The sequence below is a fragment of the Xyrauchen texanus genome, chromosome 24 (assembly GCF_025860055.1).
Source record: "Xyrauchen texanus isolate HMW12.3.18 chromosome 24, RBS_HiC_50CHRs, whole genome shotgun sequence".
NCBI lineage: Eukaryota > Metazoa > Chordata > Actinopteri > Cypriniformes > Catostomidae > Xyrauchen > Xyrauchen texanus.
The window spans coordinates 16,759,649-16,771,820 of record NC_068299.1 but is presented as its reverse complement, the minus strand read 5'-3'; the positions used below and the strand labels follow the sequence as shown (position 1 = coordinate 16,771,820).

Below are 12,172 nucleotides of genomic sequence, written 5' to 3'. Positions count from 1 at the left end.
TTGTCAAGAGATTCATTTTATTCATGTTTGATTTGAGATACAGAGTTGTATTTATTTTTTCTGGAAAGAAGGGCTTTAAAATAAAAATATTCACAAATGTCTTAAGAGAAGAAATGACAGAAAATACAGTTACTCAGCAATGCTTGGTCTCTTCTCTGAGTCTAGCAATGACTTGAAATTTCTTCGGTTGAAGAACCACACCAAACTTTCCCTGCAAGTCAGGCAGAGGCTGGCCAGCAGGCATCTCAAGTGTGAACCTTTGCAAAATCCATGACAGGAAGAGAAAGAGCTCCATTTTTGCCAGGGCCTCGCCAAGACAAACACGCACCCCTGCGCCGAATGGCAGGTAGCTGGCTGATGGGCAGCACAAACCATCCCCTGCCTCGTTTAGAAATCGTCCTATCGGATTAGAAAAGCATTGTATAAGTATTTGTTTCTTTTTTTATATATATAGGGGCCATCTATTGGAAAATTCTGTGTAAGTTACCTGGTTCAAACAGCTCAGGATTCTTCCATTCTTTCTCATCATGATGTAAAGACCACAGGTTAATAATAACTCGTGTCCCTTTCTGCACAGTGTACTCTCCCACACTGCAAAAGAGTAGAGAAGGCATCAGTATTTTCCAAACTGTCATGCAAATCAGTGTAGTAATTATGAGGTTAATACCTGGTATCTTGGAGTGCCACATGAGGGATGAGGAGTGGGGAGACGTTTCGAATTCGCAGCACTTCCCTAATAGTGGCCTCTAGATAAGGCAAAATTCCTCTTTCATTGAGCTGAGGGTGTCTGTCTGTTCCAATCTTATTTTCCAACTCCTCCTGAATCTTTTTCTGCACCTATAAGTTTAATGCAAAGGACATCAAGTATGTTTTTCAATGTAAGTGTTATTGATTTAATACATCAAGCAGTATGCAGCTCTGTAGTTACCTGTGGATTATGTACCAGGTAAGCAATTGACCATTTTAATACAGTGGTAGTGGTTTCTACCCCTGCTCCGAAAATGTCCCCCACAGTCATTAGCAGGTGATCTTCAGTTAAACCAACATCCTGAGTGCTGTTGTTATTCTCTGAACTGCGTCTGGCGCTCAGCAATGCATCGAGCAGGTCCCGCTGGATATTATCACTGTAATCCACCTATAGAGAGAGACAAATGGCACGTTATTGACAGAGAAATGAATGGACGAAAAATAGAGAGGGATATAGCTGCAGTCATTGCTCCAAAAAGGGGCTGGAGCTCCAAACCACCACCAAAAACATAGGGAGCCCCTAACCATAAGTGGAGGTGATGCCCCCTTTTGGAGATTCTGCCCCCATTTGGAGGTCTCTGGCCTACAGCTACACCTACTTGGAAAAATGGGCTACCACACTGAACCCTAAAATACAACCTTTACTCTAATTATACACATGCTAAGGACATACAGTGAGGTCTGCTTGTAAAAATGAAGGTGTGCATTTACCTTGTGCTCTTCATATTTCTTTTGAAGCAGTTTGTCTCTGATGGCAACACACTGTCTTAAAATTCTGAGATCTTTATTTGGGAAGATCTTGGAGGAAAAATAGGATTGTTATTTATTTTTAGATTTCTAATAATAAGAGAAAACATTTAGTGTGAATGATTTTAATGGACATTTTAAAGACATAGTTCACCCAAAAATTAAAATTATATCATCACTTACTCACCCTCATGTTGTTTGGAACCAGTCATGTGGGTTCAGAACAACATGAGGATGGATAAATAATGACTGAATTAATTTTTTTTAAAAGACACGTATTGAATTAAGGTTTACCTGCAGCCATGGAAAAATGTCCATCAAGCTGTCCTTTGCTACTGTGTCCACGATTCCCTGGCTGTATTGGAGCATAGACTCAAACTCCGCATCTCCACGTTTGTATGAGGAGTTAAAACATAGGGCACACACCACATTTGTGACCGCACGTGTCAGCTCTGGGGCCAGATCCACTGCACTGTTCTGAGTTTCAGTCAATACATCACACATAGAGCTCGCCTCCTTGCAAACTGCAGGGGAAAAACAGAAATATGGTGCCATAAACTGAAGTAACGAACACAACAGTGGATTAAAATATTTTAAACAAAACTCCTCCATTGACTGCTTTGGACTCCTCTCCCAACTGCTGGTTCCGTCACTCAAACTTTCACTGTTTTTAGGTTTAAAGCAAGGCTACTTAACTTCGGGAATTGTTAGGGCCTGCAAAGCTGGATCGCTGTACCCTTGATGGCCACACTCTTAATTTTTTATGATTATTTATCCCAGAAGTGTACGTTTCTTTTGTCTGCTGAAGATAAATGATTATTAAAAATCTGTGGATGAGTGACAGTTGATATTTAAGTCCTTGTCTTTTTAACTATAAATCTTCACTTTCAGCTGTGAAAGTGAAACAAAACAGGTGCCACCTGTGGCTTGCAGATGTAAAAGTGAAAGATTTATAGTAAAAAACAAAATGTGGGCTTAAATATTGATCTGTTTCTCACCCACACCTATCATATCACTTCAGAAGATATAGATTTAACCACTGGAGTCATATGGAATACATTTATGCTGCCTTCATGTGCTTTTTGTAGCTTCAAAGTTCTGGCCACCATTCACATGCATTATATGGAACAAAAGTGCTGAGATGTTCTAAAAAACATCTTCTAAAAATAAGTTGTGTTCTGCAGAAGAAAAAAAGTCATATACATCTGGGATGGCATGAGGGGGAGGAAATGATAAGAGAATTGTGTTTTTGTTGGGTGAACTATACCTTTTATTTTAAGCACAAGGGGAGTAAAGGCTAATTTATACTTACTATGCGAACAGGCTTCGCTTAGTTCGCCTACAAATTATGACGAAATGCGTTTTGTTTTTTCAGATTTCTCCTTTTCGCGCACATCTCTAAATGTTTGACCCAAGAGAACTCGGCTGGTCGAAGAGCGTTGGTGATTGGTTAACTATTCGTGGGCGTGGTTTTGACGTGGCGCATTTTATTTACGATCGCGCGTGCCAGCTGAGGAGTTGTTACCTAGGTTACTGTCATTAAAATGGATAACTTTGAAGCATGTCTCTCAGAGATTGTGCGGAAGTATACTTTTTACATGATTTGCAACACAAACTCTACAAAAACAGCACGGCCACGACACATAAGTGGAGATAGATTTGAGTTTTTAAAAGTGAAAAGGGCCGTGGCAAGTTTAGTAAATTGGCGGTCCACGGAGATAAAACCCTGCTGTAACAGTGCCTTAAACGCAGTGACATCACCCTAAACGAACTAATTTTGAAAGGACGTTGCGCGTAGTATAAACAATGGCTTTAGTTCGTCCAGGAGAAAAAAGTTCGTCTTCATAACAGTTCGATTTTCTGATATACAGTAGATCAGTTATGTTGTCACTGTGATTGTAAAATAATAAACACAATGAGTGTTCAACATCACTTACACCAGAGATGTGTTCAAAAACGAGCGATATAGCATATTAGCACCAAAAGTCCGTCAGTGACAAGTCATGAAAATCTGTTCAACTCTTAGCATTTCGCGCAGAAGTAGATCACTGATGCGTTCACACTGCCAGCTACTTTGTCGCTAGTGGTGTGTATGGAGTCTAAACAGCACTGTTTCTTTACAATTTATATTATTATTAAAATATTACAATCACGTGAGCTCTACCCTCTTCTCTCGTATTTGCTGTCGCTCCCGAAAGTCGCTCTTAATTTGCATAAAGTTAAACATTTCTCAACTTTGTCACATCGCTGGTCACGCCCACATCCGGTCGCCATCGCTCGTGTCGCCAGAATTCGCAAGCTCTCATTGAAAATGAACGAGATTAAGTTGTTTTGTCTCTGCGTGTTGCTGGCTTTGTGAACGCAGCTTAAGTCTCAACACAGTCTCAATGCCGTCACTGCAAGAACATTCTTGAAAAGTTATTTTTCCTGTAAATAATGTTGTCATGGCGAATATATATATTTTTGATGAGCTATTCAAAAGATTGGACAGATTTTCACTGTGTGGGGTAAAGGCGTTTTTACTCTCAAGTGAGAATGCGAGCACACGTGTTTGATTGACAGACCGCGCATGAGCGCACATGTACTGAGTAACGTACGGGCCGCAAAAGATCGCTCGAGGTCGCGGGCTGTGTGTTGAATAACATTGGTTTACAGAATCCTCCCTTGATCATAGAACTCAAAAATGCATGTAACCAAGCTTAGGATGCATGTACAAGAAGTACATGATATTTATTGCTCTCTTTGAGAGTTTGTTGTGCTAACCAGTCACCAAGCTCAACTATCTGCTATCTGCATATTTAGCGTGCTAACATTCACTGTCACTAGTTAACATAAATTAAAGATATAAAACAGATTATTTTGAGTTACTTCGACATGTTTTAAGTTGTTGGGTTTACCCAATTCAATTAGGTTCCCACAAGTATTTGAGTTACAATTACATTGTTATTTTAAGTTAGGAAAACTCATTTTAAACATGTGAAACCACTGTTCATGACTGAATCAAGTTCAGCCAAGGAGTTAAAGTATATTCTGATTTTATTCTGTACATTTTGTTTTTAATTTCGGATGTTGTGTGTTATATGGTCTAGATATTATGTGTGCAACTTTATAATTATTTTAAATATAATGATTTGTAAAGACAGGGCAGTGATACTTACTTATCTTCTCAATAGAAACTGAACCTTCACCAAACATGCACAAAGCCCCATGCACAATTTTCCGATGGAACTTCCATGTGGCACTGTAGTCAGCAAATGCTATATCTTTCCCATCTCGAGTCAATATGTCTGTTGTAACCTTAAAGAGAACCAGGTAAAGCCTAATTTTAAAAAAAGTAGCCATTTTTATTGAAATTCAAATAATGAGAATGATACAGTTTACTTACAGTTCGTGGCCTCCCTGCAAATATTTTCCCTTTTTTGATAAGGACCTCTTTTGCATGATGGTGGTTGTTCACAATAAGGACTTTGTGGGAGCCCATCATGAGGGAATAAAGAGCTCCGTATTTCTTTTGTAGCTGCTGAAAGAAGATGTGAGGTGGACTGTCACTCATGAGGCTGAGAATACTCCCAATGATAGGCAACGAGGGGAGGCTGGGAGGAGATCTGTCGCCTGGCAGAAATCCATTCATTTTCCTTTTGAGATACAGGACTGCCAAAGCCACTGCAGAAAAAAGACATGGACAAAAAAGCCATGACATGATGTGGAGTTCAGACATTACCAGCTACATTCAAGCAAGTGTCCACCAGCTCTCCAAATCACCATTACCTGTATGAGCAAGCCAATGGCATAATTTTATATGAATTCTTCAATGCCATCTCCTTGACCCTGAAATAGTTTAGCTTCAACTATCTAAGTGTCATCAATGTGGTTTTCAACAAAGTTGCTGATTGGGTCCTAACATTCGAAGATGCACAAAACTGCACGTTTGAGCATTTGGTTCATTTTGCACAGCTTTGTGCATTTTCTTTCTATTATGCCTTCGAAATTTCTTCCAAATTGTTACATTCTGGCAGATACTGTCTTGGACCATTTTGAAATTGCTATACTAATTTTTGCTCACTTTATGATAGGTTACAAAAATAGATTTAGAAATTATTTCAAACATTATAATATTAAACTTTCTTTTGTAAAGCAACTTGAGTAGAAACAAAGTTTTGGTGAGCATTTAAAATATTGAATGCAATGCTGAAAATATGCATGATAAATAATCAAATCGGCAAAAGCAAACAAGTGAACAGGACAAAAGTTGCTAAAAAAAACATTTTAAACAAACACTTAAATACTTCAGTAATAATAAATGTACTGCACTTTAAATGTCTTCATATACTGTTTTGAATTGCATTGCATACTGCACTATTTATACATTTTAGATGTATTATACAATAATATAATTCATCTTGCTTCTGCAATTTAAAATGTTGTGTATATGTTCAATACACGTTGTCTAGGACTGACTTCGCTTTACTGAATCAAGTTCTTCGTGTTTTTCGTAGTTTTGAATCTGTTCCATCCTCGCACTTTAAATTGTCCCTTACCAGTGTCCGTAGTAAACAGTTATGGCTTCCTCTGAAACGCAGCCTCGCTTCGGTCAATCTGTGAAAGGGTTACTGTCGGATAAGGTCACTTCTTGCAATGGAGATGTGATCGCTTTAACTCGTCAAGTGGTAAAAGGATCCCGGAGCCAAGAAGTAAATATTGAACACAATATATAACACGATGTTCTTTTAACTGCTATGTCGAAATAGCCGTCTGGCAAGCTGTTTCCTTCTTATAGCATAAACATAAGATATGCCTACTAACCAAGAAACCAGCCCACATAGACGTCATTTTTGGCATTATAAGCCTATATTATGTAGGGTACAACGGGGCTAAAGGATCTGTGGGGTAAAGGGCTCCTTTAATTTAATTTTCTCCCAAAATATCAAATAGCATCAAAAACTGTCACAGTACTTTCCTAAACGATTGTTTGACACTATGAACTGCAAAATTTCCTGTTTTATGAGATAATTGTGTGTAATGTCTAAAGTTTGTTTTTGATATTAATTGATCTAATATTTAATATTTTTATATATATATTTATTTATGAAGCTTGTGAATATCCTGGAAATGATCACATGTATTTCGTAACACAATACTTAAGGTGATTATCTATATAAAAAAAATTGAATAACTGTCCAATAAGTGAAAATTTTGGTCACATTGACTGATCCAATCACAGTGGAGATCAATTAGTTTATAGAATATTTGAGATGTATCCATCCATCCATCCATCTTCAACCGCTTATCCGAAGTCGGGTCGCAGGGGCAGCTGCTCCAGCAGGGGGCCCCAAACTTCCCTATCCCGAGCCACATTAACCAGCTCTGACTGGGGGACCCCGAGGCGTTCCCAGGCCAGTGTGGAGATGTAATCTCTCCACCTAGTCCTGGGTCTTCCCCGAGGCCTCCTCCCAGCTGGACGTGCCTGAAACACCTCCCTAGGGAGGCGGCCAGGGGGCATCCTTACCAGATGCCCAAACCACCTCAACTGACTCCTTTCAACGCAAAGGAGCAGCGGCTCTACTCCGAGCTCCTCACGGATGACTGAGCTCCTCACCCTATCTCTAAGGGAGAAGCCCGCCACCCTTCTGAGGAAGCCCATTTCGGCCGCTTGTACTCGCGACCTAGTTCTTTCGGTCATGACCCAACCTTCATGACCATAGGTGAGGGTAGGAACAAAAATTGACCGGTAGATCGAGAGCTTTGCCTTTCGGCTCAGCTCTCTTTTCATGACAACGGTGCGATAGAGCGAGTGCAATACCGCCCCCGCTGCCCCGATTCTCCGGCCAACCTCCCGCTCCATTGTCCCCTCACTCGTGAACAAGACCCCGAGGTACTTGAACTCCTTCACTTGGGGCAAAACCTCATTCCCTACCTGGAGTACGCACTCCATCCGTTTCCTGCTGAGAACCATTTCATTTGAGATGTAATGAAATGTCAAATGTGAGTGAAATTAACAAGAAATGACACCCTTTTCTGAAATTGTTATTTTGAATAAGCATTATCTTAAGTTGTTACTAAAAACAATGCAGTCTCAAAATTATTTGTCTAAGTTGACAAATTGTGCAATATAACTATTGCCCCGGTATTGGGGGCCTTTTACCCCATGTGAGGGAGTTTTTTACCCCAGGTATGGGGTAGAATGCTCCCTCACCACATTTAAAAAAAAAAAAACATGTATTTCTTGAATATTGAGACACTTTAGTGACCAGAAAAAAGCTCATTTTCCTTAAAGGTTAGTTCTCCCAAAAATGAGAATTATCCCAAAATTTACTCACCCTCAAGCCATCCCAGGTGTATATGATTTTCTTCTTTTAGCCAAACACAATCGGAGTTATATTAAAAAGATATCCTGGCTCTTCCAAGCTTTATAATGGGAATGAATGGTTCCTTAGATTTTGAAGCCCAAAAAAGCGGATCCATCCATCCTTCAAAAAAGTAATCCATATGACTCCAGGGGATTAATAAAGGCCTTCTAAAATGAAGCGATGTATTTTTGTTAGAAAAATATCCATATTTATAAACTTAATGAACTATCATCACTGGCTTCCTATATCCTCTGCACTTCGGTGTTCGTCACTTCTCACTGGAGCTTACACTATGCCTACGTCATATGCCGGAACTCGACTCGGATGGCCGTTACCGGAAGCCAGTGATGATAGTTTATAAAGTTATAAATATGGATATTCACTTCAGAAGGCCTTTAATATCCCCCTGGAGCCATATGTATTACTTTTTTGATGGATGGATGGATGGATGTGCTTTTTTGGGCTTCAAAATCTAAGGTAAAATAGATTTACCTTAATATAACTCCAATTGTGTTTGGCTGAAAGAAGAAAGTCATATACACATAGGATGGCTTGAGTAAATAATGGGATAATTTTCATTTTTGGGTGAACTAACCCTTTAAGTTGTGCCTTAAGCCCCATTGTACCCTATCATATACTGTATGATGTCCAAATATGCTGTCTTTGAAGGTGGCTCACTAGGTTTGAGAAGCAGCCAGAGTTAGACTCAATTATGCAGTTGACAATTACCGAATTAATATTATGATTATTGTAATTCTATTATTTGTTATTATAAATACATTGATATATTTTAATAAAAACATGTCTTTCTTTGCAGCTGCTTTGTCAGGCTGCTAGAAATATGGTAATTCAAGAAGATGCAATTTTGCACTCTGAAGATGTAAGTAATGATATATAAACTGGCTTTATTAGCCTATATTACTGTTATTTTTATTAGTTTAGCCCTTTTCCATCTGTGTACTTAAGGAAAGTGTAACTTTGAAAGATTATTTATGTTTACAGAGTCTACGGAAAATGTCTATTATAACGACCCACTTGCAATATCAGTAAGTATATGTGTATGTATAGTATTTATCTACATTAAGTCCATGCATGTAGCGAATTGTGATGGAAAATAGCCAGTGCCAACTGAGAATTGTTGTCTGATTTAGACATTGCACGCATAATAGGGAAGATTTCAGTTGTGAATAAGAAACACTGAAATGTATCTTTGTTTTGTTCTCCAGGCAAGAAGCCATTCAAAAGAAGTATGTCATAATCATTCAAATGTTTCAAACAATTGCATGATTTTTTTCCTTTTTTTGTCATTGTTATGTTTATTCACCTTTCGTTTCTTTGTACATGTATGTTACAGTGTAGAACGCTCAAAAAACCTGCAGGACCAGCTGAAACACTTGATGAAATAATGGAGCTGTGTGCATACACAAGCCGCTGCCTCTGATTTTTTAATTGGCTTTCAACAGTAGATCAAAAACTGTGAAACACACACTGCTCACATTATTTGAGACTGCCTGAGATTTACTCCTATTGCAAAGCAGTTACACTTTCAAAAGATACAGACTTACCTCTTCCTGTCCTTTATGACCTACTTTTGGGTGGCCATTGCAAAACAGCTGCAAGACCTTCAAGTGAAGGCTTTTCTGTTAGAGATTGTTTCCAGGGTTCATATTTGTCTTTTTGTATTGGTTTAAATACAACGTGCAAGATTTGTTTTTTGTCTGATTTTTAAGTGTTGATTTGCTTAAGAATATTTACTTTTAGATCTTGCTTAAAGAAAGGTCCCATTCACTGTTTAACAAATGTGTAAAAAAAAAAAATTTTTGTTTCAATGTGTATGTCTTGTTTTATGGTGTTTTTATTGTGCCACATTTATTTGAATATACAATGTTTGTATGGAATTTCACACAAAAACATTTCTGCATGATTTGTCAGTTAATTAATGAAGGGTATTTTTCTGTCAAAGCTTGATTCAACTCCATAAATGTTATGTGGACAAGTAAGACAAATGGAAGTATCCTGCCCTTTGGCAAGTGCAGCACAGGGATTCATAATAAAGTGTATCCCACAGGCAATATCAGCCGCTCCTCTGCAAGGGCAAGCAGATGGATGTCCTAGAGCGAGACCTTGAGCATAAGTCCTCCGGCTACAAAGTTTTGAATTATGTCTGCAAGATGTGCGCATAGATTTTTACATGAGTCAAAATATAAGCATGAGGATAAAAGTCTACAATTGATTCAATGTAACATCAGATGGAAACAATTCATTTATAATGTCTTTATAATTTCATGTTTCCCTTGATAATAATTATAGACAATGATGAAAAGTATTCATGCACAATTGTTGCATTTGCAGCAGGTAGACGGCTAATAAAGGCCGAGCATTCATTTTAAGTGCTTGATAAGTGGGCTGACGTGCGGAGTCCAATACCATTCATACTCACAAGATCATGGGAGCTAGTATTGCAAACCTTGAGCTGAAAGAATGTTCTGTACCTCCCTTTGTTCAACTTATCAGTGCCCAAGGTTTCTAATAATGCACTCTTATAACCCACAATTAGGTGGTAAGAAAGCATGTCCTGAGGTAGGCATTAGTATTACTCTTGTGTTTTTGTAAAAAGATCATGTCTTTTGACCTTAAACATCCTGTGTGAATCATTCACAGCAATCTCTCAGTGCAATTGATTTTTGGGGGGGAATGATTATCTCCCCTTTTTCAGTTTGTAAATCAAATAGATTTTTGTTGATTATTTTAGGTTTAGAAAGATCAATATTAGTGACAGTTATATGGTGCCACTAATCAAACACATTTATGTAATTATATCTAATGATAATACATAAAAATATTTTATTATGATATTTTATTATTACTTCAAACCTGCAACATCTTCATGCACACATTTTTTGCCACATAATGTAATGTTCTGCACAGCTGAATTTGAATATAAAACTATAAGTACTATATTCGTATGTAATGTATGCTCTGTACTGTAAGCCCATATCATGACTTTAGTGAATCCCATTATTTTAAATACATTATATTGCCCAATGTGACAGCATCAGATAACAGTGTGCTGTGTTTCGTTTAGAAGGCTGTGTGCTAGGTGGGACGCGTCCTGTGAAAGCTGCAGTATACCAAACGTCCTCCTTTAAACAAATCTCGTTTTAACGAGACGGCCTTCGTAGGACAAACGGAAACGGAACTTATCATGGTTGCTATGACAGCACGCCACTCTTTGGCTGTGTCTCGTTTGGAAGAATGTGTCCTCCGTAGGTCGCATTTGTCGGCCGCAAAAGTTACATATTTGAGGATTGTTATCTCAAAAAATCAATTTGAATCCCATTCTTCAGAAGACTAAAGCACAGTTGATTCACTGGCTTTTGAGGGATTTATCCCTAAAAGGTTTAGTTTTGTTGTGTAAATCTGAGGGACTGTCAAGATTAGTCTTATGCTGCCACTTCACTCGATGTTTCTAAAGATATGTGTATTGATACTGCTTTATTTCAATTTCTTTGGAGAAACAAAACACATTATATTAGGAAATCTGTGATAATGAATATTTATGAATCGGGTGGGTTGAACTTCCTTGATTTCTGTACTCTAAATAATATTTTTAAAATTAATTGGATTAGACATTTAATTCTAAATCCAAATTCTCTTTGGACTTTTATACCCAGTTTTATTTTCTCCAAAATAGGTCTTGAGTTTCTCTTGATTTGCAATTACAAAATCTCTCTGAACGTCCATTCATAAACAAATGTTGCTGGCTTGGTCCATGCATATAAGCATAACTTTTCACCCCATATTAAATTTTGAACAATTACAATATATTATTGAAAAATAAATCTTTAGGCATAACACAAGTCTATTATTTATTAAATCAAGAAGGCATGTTGCTCACTTATTCTGAGTTTCTAGATGTCCATAAAATCCCAGTGACACTAAGGGAGTTTTCTATTGTCATGGATGTGATTCCCACAGGGGTCTTGGCACTATTCAGAGCTAATACTCAAAACAGTATTGCGCCCCCTCCTGCTTGATTTATTTGATACTGCATTTGGGAAACTTTGTTTCACTATGCTAAACTGTATTGTTTATTGGAATAGACTGGTGGAAGGTTTATTATGGAAGGCCATCTGGACTTTACCAAACAAATATTTATTAGTAAATAAAGTTAAAGAAATAACTTTCAAAATCTTACACCAATACAACCCAGTAAATATTTTTCTTTTTAAATTTAAAAAGAATATTGATTTTAACTGTTCTTTTTGCAATGCATTGGCTGCGACCTTGTTTTATTTATTTTAATTGATAATATTGACCCAACTTTTTCT

The 12,172-nt window shown here is 37.8% G+C and overlaps 2 protein-coding genes across 3 annotated transcripts; one reads left to right on the top strand and one right to left on the bottom strand.

The window, feature by feature from the left end:
• Positions 1-11: 11 nt before the first annotated feature.
• On the bottom strand, positions 12-6,069 carry LOC127617733 (steroid 17-alpha-hydroxylase/17,20 lyase-like). Of its 2 annotated transcripts, XM_052089819.1 has the most exons (9): positions 6,033-6,069; positions 4,880-5,157; positions 4,653-4,791; positions 1,789-2,018; positions 1,459-1,545; positions 929-1,135; positions 668-837; positions 488-591; positions 12-399 (listed from the first exon to the last, which is right to left on the bottom strand). In XM_052089819.1, exons 2-9 carry the CDS (start codon positions 5,123-5,125, stop codon positions 134-136), a joined length of 1,449 nt encoding a protein of 482 aa, XP_051945779.1. In that variant the 5' UTR covers positions 5,126-5,157; positions 6,033-6,069; the 3' UTR covers positions 12-133. The 2 variants fall into 2 exon arrangements, with proteins under 2 accessions (XP_051945779.1, XP_051945778.1); XM_052089818.1 differs by lacking the exon at positions 6,033-6,069 and having other exon boundaries at positions 4,880-5,212.
• On the top strand, positions 6,044-11,524 carry LOC127617735 (BLOC-1-related complex subunit 7). The gene is made up of 5 exons (XM_052089823.1): positions 6,044-6,185; positions 8,659-8,721; positions 8,844-8,887; positions 9,068-9,088; positions 9,196-11,524. Exons 1-5 carry the CDS (start codon positions 6,054-6,056, stop codon positions 9,245-9,247), a joined length of 312 nt encoding a protein of 103 aa, XP_051945783.1. The 5' UTR covers positions 6,044-6,053; the 3' UTR covers positions 9,248-11,524.
• The last annotated feature ends 648 nt before the right edge of the window (positions 11,525-12,172 follow it).